The 21422-nt window shown below is 37.7% G+C and overlaps 2 protein-coding genes across 2 annotated transcripts; one reads left to right on the top strand and one right to left on the bottom strand.

Annotated features, from left to right (window-relative positions):
- Positions 1 to 1147: 1147 nt before the first annotated feature.
- LOC117621826 (zinc finger MYM-type protein 1-like) lies at positions 1148 to 2476 on the top strand. The gene is made up of 2 exons (XM_034352371.1): positions 1148 to 2213; positions 2301 to 2476. The coding sequence occupies exons 1-2, from the start codon at positions 1148 to 1150 to the stop codon at positions 2474 to 2476; spliced, it is 1242 nt and encodes a 413-aa protein (XP_034208262.1).
- A 17676-nt stretch (positions 2477 to 20152) lies between these two features.
- LOC117621825 lies at positions 20153 to 20878 on the bottom strand. Its single transcript, XM_034352370.1, has one exon. It carries the CDS (start codon positions 20876 to 20878, stop codon positions 20153 to 20155), a length of 726 nt encoding a protein of 241 aa, XP_034208261.1.
- Positions 20879 to 21422: the final 544 nt, after the last annotated feature.

The raw sequence follows: 21422 nt of genomic DNA, 5'->3' as shown, positions 1-21422 counted from the left end.
ATCTTTGTTGTAGTTAGCTCTTCCTGTAGACAATTAGGATTGCTGAATTTTTTATTTTTTATAAATACGATGTTATATGAAAGTTTATACGATGTTATACAATGTTAGGATTGCTGAATTACTGGGCCATTAAGAATTCTTATGTTAAAAAATAATTCGTAGTGCCATTAATGATTGTCTTTTAACATAAGAATTATTTTTTTAAATCAGTATGAAAGTTTATTCCATTATATTTCATCTTGCGTTAATATTTTGATGCAGAGATAATCATATTCAGAGGCGGATGCACGTTGGCACAAGTGGGGTCGGACGACCCCTTGGAAGGCTGGAAAGTTGGCAAGGGACTCCATGAAAGCCCCCTTGTATGCACACCAAGTGCTCGACGAAAGTCCTAGGCCTCTGCTGTGCTGCATATCCTCTTTTTTATAAAACAAGCCTTGCCAAATGACGTCATTTGGTCCAAGGCTTAGTCAAATATTTTTTAATTGATCTGACCTCAAAACGACGTCGGTTTGGGCCGGGTTTAAAAAATCATAATAATAAAAAATAGAAACAGAACACAGCACAGCACAGCATCTTCGACTCTGCCTCCAAACCCTTCATTCCCAATTTCACAGCTCCTCTTCCCACCCTCTCAAACCCTAACCTCTCCCAACCTCCCAACCTTCGACAACCTCCATCTACTCTTCGCCGGTGGCCCAGTGCCGATCACCACCACCTTCTGTCGCTGTCTGCCGTCGTCCGCCGCCCTTTTTTCCAACTACAAGTAAGCATGGCAAAATTTATATTAATAATTGTAGTGATAATATATATTGTTGATATTGATATTTTTTTTATGTAATGAAATTTATGGATATGAATCATATTGATATATTTTTTTTTATGTAATTAAATTTATGGATATGAATCATAGTGATAATCATATTAATGTAGATTGATTGAGTTTATGCTTGATTGATAATATGAATTGATTGAGTATATTGAATATTGATTGCTATTTGATATGATAATTTGGTATATTGAATATTGATTGATATGGGTTTAGGGAGTATATTGAATATTGAGAGTGGGTTATTGAAATTTTCATATTCATATGATAATTTGGATAAAAATTAATGATTGATTGAATTAATTGATTTGTAGATTTATGGAACGATTCTTTAAAAGAAAATTATCTACGGATAGTTCTTCTCTGTCTAATCCGGGTAGTTCAAATGCAAGACCAATTGAAGTAGATGAGATCTTAGCTAATCTTCAGGCAGACCCTGGACTAAGAACTCGAATGGCGGATTATAGTCCTAATATTCGGGATGAGATCCGAAGAGCATATCTACAAAAGGGACCTTGTCAACCTAGAAGTTATAAATTCCCACAAACTAATCAATCAGGAATTAATAGACGCTTCATTGCTCATTGGTTTGATGATCATGATTGGTTGGAATATAGTATTGCTAAAGATGCTGCGTTTTGTCTTCATTGTTATCTCTTCAAATCTAATTTTGATCAAGTGGGTGGTGATGCATTCATTGGGGTAGGCTTCAATAATTGGAAGAAGGCGAAAGAAAGATTTAACCTTCATGTTGGACCGGTTGGTAGTGTTCACAACCAAGCTAGAGAAGTTGCTTACAATTTGATGCATCAAACTACACACATTGAAACAATTGTGATCAAGCAAACAAGCCAAGCTCGCACGGCTTATCGCACTTGCTTGAATGCATCACTTAAGTGCACTAGGTATTTGTTGCGGCAAGGGCTTTCTTTTCTTGGTCATGATGAAAGTGCACAATCAAGTAATAAAGGGAATTATTTAGAGCTCTTGCAATTTCTTGCGGATCATGATGAAAAAGTTAAGGCCGTTGTGTTGGAAAATGCTCCGGAAAATTTAAAGTTAATAGCTCCTTCAATTCAAAAAGATCTTGTCAATTCTTGTGCTAAAGAAACCATTGATCTTATCTTGAGTGATGTAAAAGATAGATATTTTTCAATAATGGTGGATGAAGCACGTGATGTTTCAATAAAGGAGCAAATGGCGATGGGGTTGCGTTATGTGAATGACAAAGGACAAATAATTGAAAGGTTTGTGGGGGTTCAACATGTAACCGACACTACTTCAAGTGCACTAAAGGAAGCAATTGATGAATTCTTTTCTTCCGTGAATTTGAGCTTTTCCAAGCTACGAGGACAAGGTTATGATGGAGCTAGTAATATGAGAGGTGAGTTCAATGGCCTTAAGACAAAGATTTTGAGAGAACAACCTTGTGCATTTTATGTTCATTGCTTTGCTCATCAACTTCAACTAGCTCTTGTTGCGGTAGCAAAGAAAAACATTGATGTCAACTCTTTTTTCACAACGGCTAATAGTTTGGTTAATGTTGTTGGAGCATCTTGTAAGCGTCGCGATGCACTTAGAGCACAATACCAAGAAGAGCTTGTGAGAGCTTTTGAAGATGATTGTCTTATAACGGGCGGGGCTTAAATCAAGAAAGGACTCTCAAACGTGCCGGCGATACACGATGGAACTCACATTATGGTACGTTGATTAGTATCATTTCTATGTTCCCATCTGTGGTGAATGTGCTTCAAATGATTGTTGATGATAATCCTAATGATAGTTCGGGTGAAGCCTATAAGTTATGGAGAGAAATACAATCTTTTGAGTTTGTGTTTCACTTATTTGTAATGAAAGCTATATTGGGAATAACAAACACTTTGTCTCTAGCATTGCAAAAGAAAGATCAAGACATTGTGAGTGCAATGAATTTAGTGAAAACATGCAAGGAAAACCTGCAGTTGATGAGGGATAATGAGTTTGAAGAATTGGTTGAGCAAGCATCCTCGTTTTGTTACAAACATGATATTATAGTTCCTACCATGGATGAGGAATATGTAATTCCAGGGAGATCACGGCGTAATGCTCCAATGAAGACAAATTATCATCGTTATCGTGTGGAGATCTTTATTCATGTAATTGATGGGCAACTTGCGGAATTAAATGATCGCTTCAACGAGGTAAGTACTGAGTTACTTACTTGTTTGGCATGCTTGAGTCCAAAAAATAACTTTGTGGCTTTTGACAAACGAAAGCTAGTTCGTCTTGCTCAATTTTATCCTTATGATTTTTCGGATAGAGACTTATTGATGCTTGAAGATCAACTTGGTGTTTATGTTCATCATATGCGTTCGAGTAGTGATTTTTCTCAATTGGAAGGGATTAGTAGTCTTGCGGAAAAAATGGTGGAGAAAGGAATGCATGAAATATTTCCTTTTGTGTATTTGCTTCTTACATTGGCTTTGGTTTTACCGGTTGCAACTGCATCAGTGGAGAGGGCATTTTCCGCCATGAATATTATTAAAAATCCACTTCGCAATAGAATGGGAGATCAATGGTTGAATGATAGCTTGATTGTTTACATTGAGAGAGATGTTTTTGCTTGTATTGATAACGAAATTATAATGCAACGTTTTCAGAATATGAAAACTCGTCGTGGACAATTGTAACTTGTATTATTGGTTTTGTTATGAATTATGAATGAAAGTACTATCTTTCTATCTTTTTAGCATTATTTTCTTTGTAGAAAAATTTCGGAACTTTTACACTAAGCCCCCTTGGCCACATAATCCTGGATCCGCCACTGATCATATTCTTCATTTTCATATATATCTTATTAACATATGTATAATATTTTTCTAAGTTGCATCGTTAAGAATGATTAATATGTTCAATAGGTAGAGGAGATAATTCAAGTGGAGAATGGTGAAACAAGTACTCCAAAAAATAAAGTGACACAATTAAAAGCACCATATGCTGGGATGGTATTTGAAACAATGGAAGAAGCAAGAAACTATTATGAAGAGTATGGCCGGCAAGAGGGATTCTGGATTAGAACTCGATCTTCCTCCAAGACAAGAAGGCATTTAGATATGGTAACGAGTAGACAATTTGTTTGTGCACATGAAGGAAAATACGTGCCCAAAAATACATCACAGAAGGCTTCAGAAGAGAATGATGAGAGAGACATAAGTGAGATTGAGAATATGAAGAGAACGGGTAAAAATTGTTCTACAGTGAAATGTGGATGCAAAGCAAGTATGAGAATCAAGCTTGATAGATGGTCAAACAAAAGGAAAGTAAGACTCTCACAATCACAAGCTAGTTACACCGGAAAGAAGAATGAAAATGAAGTCAAATAGGGTTATGCCGAAAGCAGTTAAAATTCTGACTGAAACATTTCATGAAGAAAATTTGCCAATTTCAAAAGTTCCTTCAATCCTTGGTGGCGCGCATATTGGTTTTAACAATAGAGATTGTTATAACCACTTGTGAAATGTCCAGCATAGAAAACTAGATGGAGGTGATGCATAGTCAGTCCTTATGACAAGACCCGCCCCGGAATTTCTCGAAAACCGAAGCGGACCCCGTCTTTGTTCCGACATCATCCAGATGCCGGGCCCACTAATTCCAAACTCGAGACTTTCTACCAAAAATTTGGCAGAGTCTCCCCTGTTAATTAAGCAAACCCAACAAAATTTTCTCAACCTGCAACACACAGTAATAATAATAATCCCAACCATCAGCATGCTTTCACAATTTTACAAGTCGCTAAAGTGGCCTCCGGCCTCACAAGTAAAATCTATCAAGGGCGATACAGAGCATCTACTAAATTTAGATTACAAGAACAGTTGAGTAAGAGAAATTACTCAGTTCCTAACTAGAAAGATGCACAGATTGAGCTTCGTACACCACTTGCACGCTTCCTGGAGCGACTACTGGCTGGGGGGCGCAAAACAGAAAATATGTGAGTGGACAAAAACCAGATTTGCAGTTCAAACAACAGAGTAACCCCACCATGTAAAAATAATGCTCAGGGCATGCAGGTTCACGCAACAATAAATAACTACTCAAAACTTAATTCATTTAAACATTTCAAAAACAGCAGTTATCTCCTTCAAAACGAATCCCCATACTCTCAATCTTACAACTCCTGTCAAGCTACTGATTCCTTTCCCACTCAAGTATACATATCCACATAAATATAACTATATATATATATAATAAATAGCTAGGTACGATATACTCATCACACCACCTAGGTACCGGGAAAACAATCCAACTGGGGGATCGTTTGACTAGTCCGCAGGATTTCCAGGTGCTATCCTGCGTCTAGGGATGAGCTGTCCAACCGGGGGACGAAACTCCAAAGCTCCCACACCGGAACATCCAACGCCATGTGTAGCTTCCAAACTATGTCCTACGCGCGCAGACTGGATCATCACACACCGGAACATCCAACGCCATGGTGATGACCCTAAGCTCTATGTGAAGTCTTTCCATACGCCGGAACATCCAACGCCGCATATGGAAAGTGTCTCACACGCCTGAACATCCAACGCCGCGAGTGAGACTAGTAACTGGGGAAGGTACTTACGCAGTGTAAACACACAATTTCTCTCCACAACCACATTCTTCCACGTCAACCTCCAACTACCCCAATATCTCATTTATAGCGAATATATAAATATACCTCTCCAATATCCACACAAAAAGCACTCTCAAAACCCAAGAATGCCAAACTCGATATATATATATATAATCAGAAACTACCCGACCAACAAAATCATTTCATGTATATGATATATATAAATTCCATCAGCCATTAAAACATTATGCAGAAACTTTCATCAATTAAAACCATGCATATGATTAAAACAAAGTCCACTCACAGATAATCCCACGCTGCCTGACCACGTGAGGGTCCTGCCTGCTGAGTACGTGCAGTCGAAACACCTATTTCGAGATACGAACCGTTAATTAATATAAAATTACGTTGAAGCGGAAAATCACAAATTAACTGATTAATTCCCAAATTCCCCATACGTGCACGTTGAAGAGGGTATCCTAAGGTCCAATTACAGGTTTAGGAATTATTCACGATTTTACGGTTATCGCTAACCCGCAAACTTCGCATTTTTGAATCGGAACATCCGGGGTTCCGATTCATAATTCATGAAGTCCCATACGGTCCTAGGAATTCATAGAACAACATATTTTAACTCGGGAAAGATCTAACGGTCGAAACCTATCGAACCCGGATAACGCACAATATGCGAAAATCCGTTCGATAGTCAAACGACATCCGAATTGAGATCCGCGAATTCCTACACGCTCGTGACAACCTAAGGATCTCATTGGGTTAATTAGCAGCCTCACCAGACTCGCCCACGCGCCGCCACACGCGCCGGCAGCGCGTGGGTGTGTAGAGTAATTTCCGGCGACGGAAAAACTCCACCCCCGAGCTCACCCTTCCTACCCTAGCTTCTACTCGAGGTCAGGATCACTTTCTTCAACTACGGGAAGGCCCAATTCGGGCGGCAACTGGCCGGAATTTCAGTTTGAAATTCGGCCCAAAACCTAGGTTTTCCTAATCGGTTTTCTACACTCACAATCGATCCAAACCTATACCAACATCAGCTAGAACTCGTAAAAAGGAGGAGAAACCATACCTCAATCACCGAGTTTGGGCGGCGGAGGCGGCGGCGCGACGGCGAGCAAGCTCCGGTTCGAACCAGTCGAGCTCGCGGCCGGAGTTCGTGGTTTCCGACGGGGAAAACGGGCAGGCTTGGTCGGGACGTCGAGGCGATCGATCGGGACCGGTCTCGGGTCCTGCCGTGGCCGGAGCTGCGCGAACCGAGGAGAGAGAGAGTTGACGTCGGGGAGAGAGAGAGACTGAGGAGAGAGAGTGTCGCGCGAGAGAGAGAGAGCTGAGGTGAAAATCTGATTTTTACCAAACTTTTTGAAATAATTACAAGTTTGCCACTGGAAGTATTTTGCCCGTAACTTTTTCGTTACAACTCCGATTCAAGCCTACCGCCTGTCTACGAATTCGTCTCGGTACCACCTACCCAAAAATACCATCCACGGTCCCAAAATCCTTCCGGATAAGAAAATGACCAATTTACCCCTACCCCAAGGGTAAATTCGTAAATTTAATTAAATCGATTAAAAATAAACATCTAATCTGGAGTCGGGGTGTTACACCTTACTTACTTTAGGAAGAAGCAAGCTGAGAATACTCAAATTTTTTTTATGCCATTCAATGTGATGAAAACGGAAGGACAACTAATTTCTTTTGGGTGGATGCTCGATCACGCATGGCGTACCACTATTTTCGAGATGTAGTCACATTTGACACAACCTATAGGACAAACAAGTATGATATGCCATTTGCACCATTCACAGGAGTAAACCACCATTTGCAATCAATACAATTTGGATGTGCACTTTTATAAGATGAGACAGAGGTGACATTTTTGTAGTTGTTTGAGACATGGCTTGAAACAATGGGAGGACGTCATCCAGTTTCCATCATTAGTGATCAAGACTTGGCAATGAAAGGAGCAATTGCCAAGATTTTTCCTAACACTGGCCATCGGTTATGCCTCTAGCATATTAAGAAGAAGTTTGCAGAAAAATTGTCACATGTGTACTTCAAGAAGTCCAAATTCAAAATTCAAATGAAGAAATGTATTCAGTCAACATACAACATAGAGGAATTTGAAGAAAAGTGGAAGGAATTGATGAAAGAATGTGAATTGGCTAATGATGACTGGTTGAATAGTTTATATGATATACATTCTTCTTGGGTTCCTATTTATAATCATAACATATTTTTTGCAGAAATGAACACTACTAGATGTAGTGAGGGTATTAATTCTTTTTTTGATGGATTCGTTACACCGACAACAAATCTTAGAGAGTTTGTTGTCAAATATGAGCAAGCACAAAAGAGGATCATGGATAGAGAAAGTGATGAAGATTTTGAATCAGAACACAGGTATCGCATTGTAAATGAAGGAGAATTCCTTTTGAAAAATGCATCGAAGTTTTACACTAGAAATGTTTTCAACAAGTTTAAGGATGAATGGAGTAAAGTTACTCTCTTCAAAGTTGAAGAAATTTCATGTGACGACGAATATCATGCATACCTAGTGAAAACAAAACTTGGAGAGCATGAAGAGTTTGTGGTGAAGTTAAACTTCCAAACATACAAAGGTATGTGTGAATGCCAAAATTTTGAGTTTGTTGGAATACTTTGTCTACATTTGTTGAAAGTATTTGTTCGCCTTGATACAGGTACACTACTAGACCATTTTATTCTTCCAAGATGGAGACAAGAAGCAAACAAATTTAGAATAATAGATTTTAAAAGTTTGGTGACAAATGATGGTAAAGAAGAATCAGAGGCTTTCCGACTTAGCCATATGTGTCATCGAGCAACAAAGTTGGCTTGCATTGCAGCATCTTCAAATGAGGCATACACAACTTCTATGGAAGCTATAAATGAATTGTCCAAGAAACTGTCAGACAATTTTACTCAGCATGCAACAATTCCTTCCTCAATAATAGGTGATCCAGGTAGTACTAATATTGATTCCTCTCAATTGTTGCTTTTGGACCCTAATATCTCACAAACTAAGGGTAGAAAGAAGGACAATATTGGCGGTTCAAAAAGGATAAAAAGTGGTATTGAGTTGGCTCAAAACAAGAAGAAAAGAAAGTGTGCATTATGCGAAAAGATAGCACAACATGACAAAAGAAACTGTCCATCAAATCTGAAAAGAAGAAAGAACTAATCAACAAATGTATGTAAGTTGTTTCACTTTGTTTTTTGTTTTTTGTTTTTTTCATATTTCTAATAGTAAGGTCAAAAGCTTATCTTTAATTTGATTATTATGAATCTAAATATAGGCAATGAAGAGTCAGAAGACTTGTGGCAAGATATGGAGAGTGATGACCAAGAATATTGTTAATGGTGAGGTTTTTTAAAATTTTTTTTTAAAATTTTAAGTTGTGATCAAATTTCTTTTCTTTTACTTTAATTTATGCTCATTAGACAAATAAAATGTGTTTTTTTGTGCATCTTTGATGTTGTCTTGCATCAGGAATGGTCTATTATGTTCATCAGGGGGAAGCTCCTGTTGCAATGATGATCATTGGTCTTGTTATCTCCGTATATGGCATTACATAGACAAATTATATGAATCTATGCTTTTTGGATTATGATATCTTGTGTCAGGAATGTTTACGTACTATTTGATACATAATGTGTTTCAAAATTGTTCTTAATCCGTTGTTTATGGGTGTTTCATGATAGTAAAATATTGTAGATGCCCACTTAAATGATTTCAGATGGCATTCTCTGTGTTCAGGAAAAAAAAGGCAAAAAATCAATGGATGACTTTGCAATGAACTTGTGTAAAACTTGTTATTCTAATTAACGAGATTAATCACTTTACTATGGTGAATAAACAATTTTTGTTTTTCATACGCAAATAGCACGTAGTCCAATGAAATCTTCCTCATCAAATAATCTTCTACAGCAGATGACCTTCCATAGGTGAAATCACAGTAATAAAAAAGGTTGGGCTGTAAACTCAAGCAGCTCTTTCTTCCCAGTGACAACCATAGCAAAATCAGAAAATGAACTTCCATAAAAGGCCCCCGTGGGCAACAAACCCAAAACTAACAACCAAACATAATACATTGGACAGCCTAGCAAAGACACCAGCTAGAAGAAAGAAAAAAACAGTTCATAAACTGTAATTTTATATGTCAATCCACAGGTAATCCATCAATTTCTGGAACCAACCCCAAAGAAAGAGGGAGGAGATTGAAGCAAGTTGGTGTGGCATCAAATTTTCTCCTTGTATTCTTTCCCTATTAATCGGGGGGAAAAAAAAAGAAGTAATAGTCAAAATTTTCATATATGAGAAGATTAAAATTCCAAAATCAAACCCTCAAAATAAGAAATCCTACCAACAATTTGAAACAAATTGAAATGAATAGCTTAATCATAGATACCTAAGAAATAAACTTAATCCCCTTGGAAACTATTAATTCTTTAAATTCCTAATCTAGAGATCCTAGTTTAATTCCAACAAAAAAATAAAAAATAAAAAAACCAAATCTGAGGAAGAAAATCAAAAATTGAAATACGTACTTGGAGCAAAGCTTTTCTCCCAACGAAGAAGGCAAAAATTGTGTGTGTGTGTGTGTGTGTGTGTGTGTGTGAGAGAGAGAGAGAGAGAGAGAGAGAGAGAGAGGCGTTCCAATGTGGTTTGGGTATTTAGTTTTAGGTGAGATTCTTTATTTATTAGACCTTAATAAATATTTGAGATTAAAGAGGTAGGAGAGATTACGTCTTCCAGCAAAAAGGTTGGAGAGAGGAAAATTTATTTTTATTTTTATGAGAGAGAAAATAAGATTAACGATTGTCTATTTAAAAAAATTAAAACTACTTGCCATGTAATATTTAATCTCAACCATTGAAAGTGGAGTAATCTAATGGCCCAAAAATTGTGTCAAAACTTGTGTCAAAAACGTAGTGCCACGGATCCACCCCCATATATATATATATATATAATTTAATTATGAAAATTTCGATTATCTTGATATTTTCTTTATGACTAAATAACTGGGCAAATGATTGATAAGAATTGGGTACTTGTTGATTATTATATGAGTACGTAACTGCACCATGCTAAGTACTCTCCCCTGGTTATTGTACCCACACATGGCATTGGATTATCCGGCGTCTGGGCACATTTGGTTATGTTAGCACTTTATCACACGTGACATTGAATTTTCCGACATGTGGTAAAGCACTCTGTGCACGTAAGACTTAGCGGTTTGGTTGGGCCACACGTGGCATGTGCTCACTTGGATACTAGTTACTTCATCACAAGTGGCATTGGATTTTCCGGTGTGTGGTAAAGTAGTCTGCGGGTGTAGGACATGGTTTGGTTAGGCCATACGTGGTGTTGGATTTTACAGTGTGTGTGCTCACTTGAATATTGGTTACTTCACCATACCTAGCGTTGGATTTTCTAGCATGTGGTAAAGGATCCGAACACTTTGGTTACTGTTACTTTACTACGCTTGATGTTAGACTCTCCGGCATGTAGTAAAGTAACAGGGAGAGGGAAAAGGATTATTATACTATATCGAGAAGAAGATTAATGTTAAAAGAATTATGCTTAGCATATTGTGATTTTAATTAAAGGAAAAAGATGATTCTAAAATTAACTTATTGGTATTATGAAAATAATTTATGTTATTTGAAGCGTGATTGTTGACAGAAGAACTACATATGGCTTGGTCCCTCGCCAAGGGGTACGTAGGTAGCCTGGAGTTTCACCTAGGTGCAGTCGCGACTTAAACTATTACTTTCATTGAGTTCGGTTTTGAATATGTTAGTGAGGTTGAAGCCTAGTTAATGAGAGATTAAATGCTTGCTTATATTTTAGTTTTACTGAATGTTGTGGTTAAACTGTGTTGGTGGTTATGACGGGTTTAAAACCTGTTTGAATTGATGATTGATTTTGGCCTATTCCATAAACTGGATGCTTGTAATTTGTGCATGTTGTCGGTTGGAAATTATTACTTCTGTATTTTGATAGGTTGAAAATTTGGAAAAAGTCCATTTTTCAGGGGAGAATGCCTAAAGTTCGGTCGAGGGTCTCGTTCCTCTTTTCCTTTGATTATGGAGAAGAGGATAGTAAATGAGCCCGGCATCGGGTGGATGTCAACAAAATATAGGGTTCGTCACGGATTTCGAGGAATTTGGGGCAAGTCCTATCAGGGACAAGTCGCAAAAGAATTGGCCTACTTCCCTCTCTCCTTCCCGGCCCATCTTCGCCACAGTTGCAGTCAATATCGCTTGAAAAACGTGAAAAACTGACCAATTTTTACTCAAACTTTCTGGCTTTGTTTCCGATGATTTTGACCACCATTTTTGTCAATCCATGTATGCCTTCTTATCTTTTCAACATGATCTAGTTGAGGTTGGGTTGGTTAGGATCAATTTTGAAGTTTTAAAACTCAATTTGAAACCTCAGTTTTTGCCCGTTTTAGGCTCGAGTTTCCGGCAAGCTCTGGCCACTTTTTGGCTAGAGCCCATGAACAAAAGTTGCTCCACTAGTTGTCCTGATCACATAGGTATAGGTATTGTTAGGTGTTTTAAAAAATTTCCGGTAGCCAATGTCGTCCCATTTGGGTGGCCCATTTGGTTCTAAAATGTCCCCAATGTTGTCTCGAGCACGACGGTATGCTCGGATTTGAATTTGGTTATCGTTTGATGGTCGATCGAATTTACGCATATTAGGCGTTATATGGATTCGATATGTTCGGGCTATTTGATCGACTCCATTTCCAAATATGTGATCTTGGTACCTCTAGGATCATGTTGGAATTTACGGATTGAGAATCGGAGTCCCGGATGCTCGGATTCAATGATTCAAAGATTATGCAAAGCAGTGACTTTCCGATCATGCAATCGCCAGCAATCCAACCGCCTGATCTGGACCGCACTTGCAGGATGTGTTAAGTAAATTTTGTCGAACCTGTAAGAACTTTCAGATCAGAATCGAATGTCCAGTTAACCAAGTTTGGGAAATTTGACCACTCGGTTGACTGAGCGTCTTCCGAGGTTAGGAACCTCCTGTTTGTCGTACACATACTTTGAATCCTTGGAAAATTAGGAGTTGTTTTTAATGTTCTCATTCGAAGTATTTTAGGTAATCTAGACCTCGTATTCTTCAATAGGTACTTCGGCTCTTCCTACTGAGAAGGCGGGACCTTCTCAGGGTCAAGGAAATTTGGATTATCTGTGAGTGTACTTTATTTTAAAATAGCATTATTTTCAATGATTAAATTACTACGCATTTAAAATGGGTTACCCTGACTATGGAGTTATTATATACATATTTATTTATTTATTTTAATCATGGAAATTTCAGCTATTTTGATATTTGAGATTTATAATTATTTTGAATATGGATTATATGTGCTGAGAAATTGTTATTCACTCTATGATTAAATAACGAGGCAAGGGATTAATATGTGTTGGGGTAGTTTGTTGATTGTTGTGTGAATATGTGATTGCACCATGCTAAGTACCCTCCCCTAGTTACTGTACCCACATGTGGCGTTGCATTGTCCGGCATGTGGACGCATTTGGTCATGTTAGTATTTTATCACATGTGGCATTGGATTATCTGGCTTGTGATAAAGCAGTCTACGCATGTAGGACTTAGTTCGTTGGGTTTGGCAATATGTGACGTTAAATTTTCAGGCGTGTGTGAGGTAGAGTGGTAGGCACCTAGTTGGATTGTTCATCCCTTGGCGCAGGGTAGAAAGTTAAAGCCCTGCGGGCTAGTCAAACAATCCGCATATTAGATTGTTTCCCCCGATACTCGTGTTTGTGTGATACTATCTTATATATTATTATATTATATTATATTATATTATTCATATATTTATGAAAATTTGGGGTGTATATCTTGAAGGTTATGAGATTTTTTGTGGTCTCTATATATATAACTATATAACTATATATATATATATACACACGTTTAACTAATTTAAAGCCATCTTTACACATTTCATTTTATGAGTCTATGTTTCGGGAACGGGTTGGATTGGAGTCCAAAGACTTGACTTGGATATTATTATATGATATCTGGGATGTGAGAGTACTTCGATTTCACATTGATTACGTATATATAATTCCAAATTCATGTTTTTAGCATCGGTTTCCAAACGGTAGGGTTAGTATGTTGTTTTCAAATATAACCAAACTTTGTTTTGTCCACTCACATGTTTTCTGTTTTGTGCCCTCCAGGCAGTAGCTAGACTTGAAACGAGCGGCCAATACGTGACTTGCACTACCGAGCCTCAAACTTCTATAGGGCTACGTTTAATCATTGTTATTTCCGTTGAAATTTATTGCGTTTGTAAACTGGAATACTTTAGTAATGCTCTGTTATCGCCCGCAATAGGGTTGGATGTAAGGTCGGAAGCCTATTTTGTACATTGCATGTTTCTACATTGTGCATACTACTGTTGGGACTATTTTTTTGTGTCTGACAGGTTGAAATTTTTTGAGAAATGTCCATTTTTCAGGGGAGACTCTGCCGAAATTTCGGCAGAAAGTCTCGTCACTCTTTAGTAAGTGGGCCTGGCATCATATTGATATAAGAAAAACCACAGGATTCATCGAGGATTCCAAGGAATTCGGGACGGGTCTTGTTAGTTGATGTGAAGCTATGGACGTAGATATTAAAGATGACATTTGGTAATCGGCGTTGTATTAATGTCATATACCATTGCTGTGAAAATAAATTTCTCGACGTGTGACGTCCTCATGTACTACAACGGTATTTATAACATTACTGTCATATAAAGTTATAGCGAACCACGACACTAGTAGGGTAGATAACGACGTCTAAATGTAAAAATATCCACGTCGCATTTTTACTGTTTCAAGACACTACTACAAAAAATGAAAAAGATGATTAGAAAACAACGATGGTAGATCAAAAAACCGTTATTGTGTTTGAAAAGACGACAATAATAGAAAACTGTCGTTGATGAATAACTTGAACACCTAAAAAATGCAGATTCTCATGGATGTTTTTAAAAAAACGATCCACCAAATTAAAAATATGTCGGCTTATGGAAAAAGGTTTTCTTCAGAGTTAAACTCTGAGCCCAAAAACAACGGCAGCAGTTATGAAGCCACCGACATAGAAAGCAAAGACGACGCTTTTCAACAACAGCCGCCGTGTTTGCTCCTAAATAAATGCAACCAAATTTTCTTAGTCAGTGTCGTATAATTTCAAAGGAATCCATATCGGTATATTACAAAACTTCGCTGTATTAAGTCAATGTACCACGATGGTAAAGATAAATTTATCGACTTTTTATTCACAGTGTACTACAACGGTATCTATTACTCTACTGTTAGTGTAAGTTGTAGTAACCACGTCGGTTCGTTCAATTAACATTGTATAATATTATTTTATCACGTCGTGAACTTAAAAGTACTGTCGTATTTATTTACTTTATACATGTGACTTATCTGTAAACTGACATCTTAATTTTTATTGCTTTTTAAGATTTAGTTCTGGAATTTTTGTAGCCTACGACGGTAGATCAACAGAAGTTATTCATTGAAATGAATCAAGCAATTCTAAAAGCAGAACTCAAAGCAGTTCCTTAGCTTCTTCCTTTTGTTTATCTAATTGTCTTAAAATTTCTCTTGTTCCCTTATTCCTATAAATTAGGGATTCATAGTTCTATCAACTAGAAGTTTTGGATCAGTGGTGTCAAGGTACATGGTGAATTCGGGCAAACAACATTGGACAGCAGCAAAGTGGATTCTCAGGTACTTGAAGGGCACCAAGAAGTTTGGGATATTGTTTGAAAGAAAACAAGGAAAGGCATGTGTGTCGGGTTATGTGGATTTAGATTATGCAGGAGATCTAGACAAGAGGAGATCCATCACAGGATATGTCTTCACTTGTGGTGGAGGACCGATTAGTTGGAGAGCGGTGATACTATCGGTTAGTGCCTTGTCAACTACTGAAGTGGAGTATATGGCACTGACATAAGCTTCAAAAGAAGTGGTATGGCTAAAGAGATTGGCAAAGGAATTCGGGATAGCTCAAGACTTGGTGGTGATACAAAGTGATAGTCAAAGTGCTATATGCCTAGTGAAGAATCAAGTGTTCCATGGAAGGTCCAAAAACATTGATCTAAGATACCACCGGATAAGGGATTGGGTGAATGATGGAGACATCACGATAAGGAAGGTTCATACAACGGAGAACGCTTCAGATTGTCTAACAAAGCTAGTCACAGCAGCAAAGTTCAAGTATTGTTTGAGCTTGCTCTATCTTGTTCCATGCTAAAGATTGAGGTGGAGTTCTTGAGAGTTAGCAGGATGATTCTTAAGATAAAACAGATGTCCTGGAAGGAAATGATTTTCACAAGGAGTCTTAGGCTCGCAAAGGTGGAGATTGTTGGAAAATTGGCTCACCTAAGGATCCAAGGATTGGGAAAAGCAACCGGTCGCTGGGAACTTGCGAATGGTCATTTTCCAAGCTGGGAGGAAGATTTCGAAACTGTGCAAAAGCGACCGATTGCTGGGTCTTGGCGACCGTCGCTCCAGTCGTGTGGTTTTGGTTTTTCACGCATTTTCAAGCTATCTTTTCATGTGTTATCGCTTTCTACTGTCTTGCAAATACTTTTTGGGTCACTTCTGAGTTAAGTGAGTGTTGGCAAGCTGCTGGAAAGGTGAAGACAACACTGATGGGTGATTGTTGACTTGTTTCAAAGAGTACCTACTCTTTGGCTCTAGAAAGGGTGGCTGATGTGAAGGCATAGGATGGCTGGTGCATAGGTATTAATGACTTGCCTAAAGCTATGGTCTATGATAGTTGACTAAAGCCTCAATTGCAGGGGGGAAGCTGCAGCCCTTTCTCTAATCCAAAGGCTTGTACATAAAAGGGAAGATGAAGCATGACAGCAAAGGTGAGGCTAAGTAGCTGGAAGCTAGAGAGTGCAGAGAATCCAAGAGAAAGAGAGAGTCTTTCAAGTGTATCAAGTGTTGAGCAAAGGGTGTGAGAGAAATAGATTGTGAGGGTAGAGTTCTAAGGGGGTTTTCTTTTGTAAACCAAAGTGGTAACCTATCACCACAAGTGAAGTTTCTCAAGGGGATCACCAAGAAGATGTACGCAAATTGTTGACCCTCTATAAACACTTGTGTCATCTATGCTTTGTTAATTTTCTGTGTATGTGTAAGACTCATCCATCACTGAGTTTGTCCAAAGTCCATCAACAACAAGGTCTAAAGGGGAGTGAGTTAGTTCATAATTCACAAAAAGATTGACTAAAGATCCCCTGAGGCCTGCGAGGAATGCGGCTCGGGTAGACTTTGTGTTCCCAAGGCCTGCAAGGAATGTGGCTTGGATTGACTTTGTGTTATCGGGCCTGCGAGGATGTATCATATAATGCGACACAAGGAATTGAAGGATTATTACGGGAATTGACAAAATAATATTGGAATTGACAGTATCAAGAGAATTGACGGATCAGGAATGGGGGTAGCCTAGGTGGAGAGAATTTAAGTTTTAAGATGTTTTAAACTAAAATTAAGGATTTTATTTTGGTATTTTATGGGCAAAGGTTTTAATGTCTATTTTCCTGATATTATGAGACAAGGAATGAATGTTTACAAGTTTTAAGGATTTTATGCAGATCACCATTATTTTCTTAAGCGGTGAGTTTGTTTTACACAAAGAGGAAAATATATATACCAATTAAGTTGTTGACATACATACATATATATATATATATAATGAGCCTTATGTGAGTTTCAAAGGAAAGGATAAAAGTGTCTTCGGAGCTTGTTGGTTTTATTTTTATTTTTATTTTATATATACAAACCAATAATATAAAAATTGATTTATGAGTTAGAGGAAGTTCAATGAGTGGCCTACTTATGTTCTGAGTATGAACTGTTCTGAGAATTGGAAAATTTGAAAAGTATATACTTTAGAACTTGTGAATAATGGTGAGCTTATCACTAACATGAGAAATAGAATTATTTTGCAAGCATATTGAAAGAACTACGTGTGGCTTGATCTCTTGTTAAGGGTATGTAGGCAATCTAGAGTTACTACGTATAGCCACAAGTTTAAGTGCTGAAAGTTTGTCCAGTTAGGTTATTTTGGAACTTGATAATGTATTTATGTTGTTCTAAGTTGAGACCATTGTCAATTGGTAGAATGATTTACTTGGTATAAAGAGGGCTGAGGTCAATCCAAGTTGTTTGTTTGATGCATGCTGAACGATTGTGGATATATGAGTTGCATTCTGTACAGGTGAAAATTTGGGAAACGAGCGAATTGCAGAGAAGACTCTACAGAATTTTCGGCAGAAGGCAAACCTTAAAAGGATTTTTAGTCTTAGTTAGAAGGGCAATTTGGTCAAATGTGCCCGGCACCTGCCAGGTGTTGGACACACATTGGGTTCAACTCAGATTCCGAAGTTGAATTTGGGTCGGGTCCTGTCACAATAGCTAGACTTGAAACGAGCGGCTGATATGTGACTTGTACTACCAAGCCCTAGACTTTTATAAGGCTACGTTTAATCATTTTTATTTCTATTGAAATTTATTACGTTTGTAAACTGGAATTCTTTAGTATTGCTCTGTTATCGCCTACGACAGGGTTGGATGTAAGGAGGCCTATTTTGTACATTGCATGTTTCTACATTGTGCTTGCTATTGTTTGGGACTATCTTTTTGTGTTTAACAGGTTGAATTTTTTTGGGAAATGTCAATTTTTCAGGGGAGACTCTGCCGAAATGGGTCCGGCATTGATAGCGGAAAAACCATAGGATTCGTCGCCAAATCCGAGGAATTCAGGATGGGTCCTGTCAGTGGGTGTGAAGCTACCGACGTAGAAATTAAAGACAACTATGTTTGGAAATCGGAGTTGTATTAATGTCATATACCACGATCGTGAAAATAAATTTCTCGACATATGGCGTCCTCATGTACTATGACGGTATTTATAACATTACTGTCATATAAAGGTACAGCGAACCACAGCACTAGTAGCGTAGATAACGATGTCTAAATGTAAAAATATCCACGTCGCAATGTATTAAGTTAGTACACCATGATAGTGTGTATAAATAAATAGTAGTGGTAAATGTAATTTACCACTTCGTTATTGTAGAATATAGCATTGGGTTGTTTGACCTAACCACGTCGGTTTCTTCACAATGAGCGTCGTATAATATTATAGGAATCCACCTCGTTAATTGAAAAATACCTTCATCTCTATTTCCTTTACACAACTGCCGTTCTATGACTACCGTCGTCTGAAATTTGTATTGCTTTTAAAGATTTATTTTTTGAGTTTTGGTAACCTACAACGGTAGATCAACAAAATGACAAGTATAGAGTAAAAACACGATGGTTTATATGTAAAACTGTCGTATCCCTAGAGATATGAAATCTTACCACTGGGAGCTATGTTCCTCATCACAATCGAACCACCAATATGGGAAATACAATATTTTGGAAGTTGGTGATGTGTGTGTCATCAATATTTTGGACCTTCAGAGAGGTGAGAGAGACACACACATACCAACATCCAAATTATTACCTCCCACCCAAATCCGAACCTTTAAAGACGTAGAGAGAGCCAAGGGCGTATGCGATTTGACTTAGAGTTGGAACCCAAATTATATCATGTAAAATTGTAAATAACCACGGTGGTTTATTCATAAAGAGCGTCATATTAACTCAATATACCACGTCCGCAAAAATACACTTTTGTCGTGTAAAATTTTAAATAACCACGGCAATTTCTGAATACTAAAAGTCGTTTGACATTATTATCAGCCACGTTGGTTTCTACATGCATCGTGTCATATTAACTGCTATACTAGGGCCGTTTTTATCAAAACCCTCGTATTATGTAACTTTGCATTTCTATATTAACTTTTGCGTCACTTGACCTAAAATTTTACATTTTCTCAACCCAATAAAATATTTCACTCTCCCCGATAAATATTTCACTCTCCTCTCAGTTTTCCTTCCCAAAGCGGCGTGTCTGAATCTCTTGTCTTTGTACTTGCTTAATTGCTAAGCAAAGCTTACAGCATCCGCATTCATGCTCTTTATGTTTTAGTTAAAATTGAGCTAGTACAAAAACCTCTGTATTGTATTTCACTAATCCAAACCATCTATTTTGTAGAGACTCATTCAAAGATCATAGATCATCTCTACAAAAAAAAAAAATAATAATCACTTGAATCTGATATCATTTGACCATAAATTGAATTATTGAAATTTTAATACTTTCTTGAAGCACCTTATTCATTAATTTTGTATGACACAACTGGATATTGAAACGGTTTCCGATTTGTCTAAGTTTTTGCAAGAATGATCTATGAATGTAGACTGAAAAAATAGATTGTTTGAATTGTTGAAAAAATATTTGTAGGGGACCCTAAAGGGTGTCCCTAAGTAGAAGAGGACTGTGTGTGTGTATATATATATATATATATATATATGGAGGAAATAAAAATAGATTTCAGATTAATAAACATACTGATCATTCTGACTCACTCTTAACAAATTCTAACAGAAGCAAATTAAGGCAAACACAGCTCACTAGCCAAACACAACCAACTGGATCTCGTTAAACACGTTCACCATCGTCAAATAGATAGTTTACTTTAGCAATCCGGTGTAGTTCCTTCAACACACAAGGAAACAACAGGAGTATATTCTCCTCAGAATTTGTTGGTACGGTGACGTGCTCTCGAACTATCCACCAAACTATCAACCACTTTCCTGAGGCTTTTTGGGAACTTATGCTTGAACCTGCCCCACAACTTCCTTGACAACCAAATGATAAGGCGAATGGTGTGGATTGAAGCGATGGTTAGAAGCAACGCAATCCAAACCAACACAGCGGATTTACGGGATCTAACTCCGTGTGAAACGAGAATGTCAGTATTTGGAACCACCAACAAGGAAGCCTGTAAAAAGGTGAGCGCCATAGAAGTGAGAGTGAGACACATGGCCATTGATAAAAGCCACATAATTACGCGATTCCGGAGGGGAAATCCGCCAACAAGCAAAAGGTTGACACTGAGAGAAGCAAGAAACGAGATGGTATTGAATGTTACGAACGCGAGGAATTCTTTTGGGAAGGCGCTGCCTGCCACTGAAGTTCCAGCCAAGCATATGTTATTTTGGGTGCAATAAGTAGTGCCTCCAGCGCTACTATTTGTATTATTCTCTTGCCAAACACCACCGGGTGGGTTAACTGCAGCTTGGAAAGTTGAAGTTGATATCATGGTTGCCACAATCATCAGCATGCTACGTGTCTCTTCCAACCAAGTTTTTGGGTATTCCAAGCAATTTACCAGTCTATATATCAGCCACCAAGCTGTTGCTATTGCTGTGTGCTGCTGAATCTGAACAGCAGCGGCAGTAGTTCTTTTTGTTTCCATACCTGGCTCAACCAAAATTTGATCAAGCTCAGGTAGGCTGCTCGAGTCTCTTGCATTTTTCTCTGAGGAATATAACTGGATCACGCCATTTGGTTCTTCTTTCACAGCAGGTATCACCTGCGCAACTCGTACTATTATTATGTCGAAAACTTTGCTGCTTGAAACCCAACTCGTACTAAGAATCGTGCATGTAGGTGTAGCATCAAAAATTAATCCCAACTCAAAAAACAATAATACAAGTGAATAAAATTTAAATTGTATTTGTCTCGAATTTAGAGTGTCCAATGTATTAATTCTAAGAAAAATTAGTGTACAGGGATAAAAAAAAAACTTTAATAATTATTATATGATGGCCTATTTTTGTTTTGGACTGGGTGAATTAGTTTTAAATTTTGTTTTGTTAAAGGTCAGTGAGTAAGCCCATATGCTAATACCTATAGGCATGACCACCATCTCCGGCCACTGCCCACAACAATTGTCATGTGACACCATTTTCATTTAATTTAATTTAAAATTATTTTTTTAAAAGAAGAAGATAAAAAAT

Source organism: Prunus dulcis, chromosome 3, assembly GCF_902201215.1.
Source record: "Prunus dulcis chromosome 3, ALMONDv2, whole genome shotgun sequence".
Classification (NCBI taxonomy): Eukaryota; Viridiplantae; Streptophyta; class Magnoliopsida; order Rosales; family Rosaceae; genus Prunus; species Prunus dulcis.
The sequence above is the reverse complement of the archived record's forward strand: the minus strand, read 5'-3'. Positions and strand labels throughout refer to the sequence as shown.

Coding starts and splice junctions, on each gene's coding strand:
- LOC117621826 (XM_034352371.1), top strand. CDS start 1,148: ATGGAACGATTCTTTAAAAGAAAATTATCTACGGATAGTTCTTCTCTG. Junction 2,214..2,300: donor TGGAGCTAGTAATATGAGAG/GTGAGTTCAATG, acceptor AACTTCAACTAG/CTCTTGTTGCGGTAGCAAAG.
- LOC117621825 (XM_034352370.1), bottom strand. CDS start 20,878: ATGGAAACAAAAAGAACTACTGCCGCTGCTGTTCAGATTCAGCAGCAC.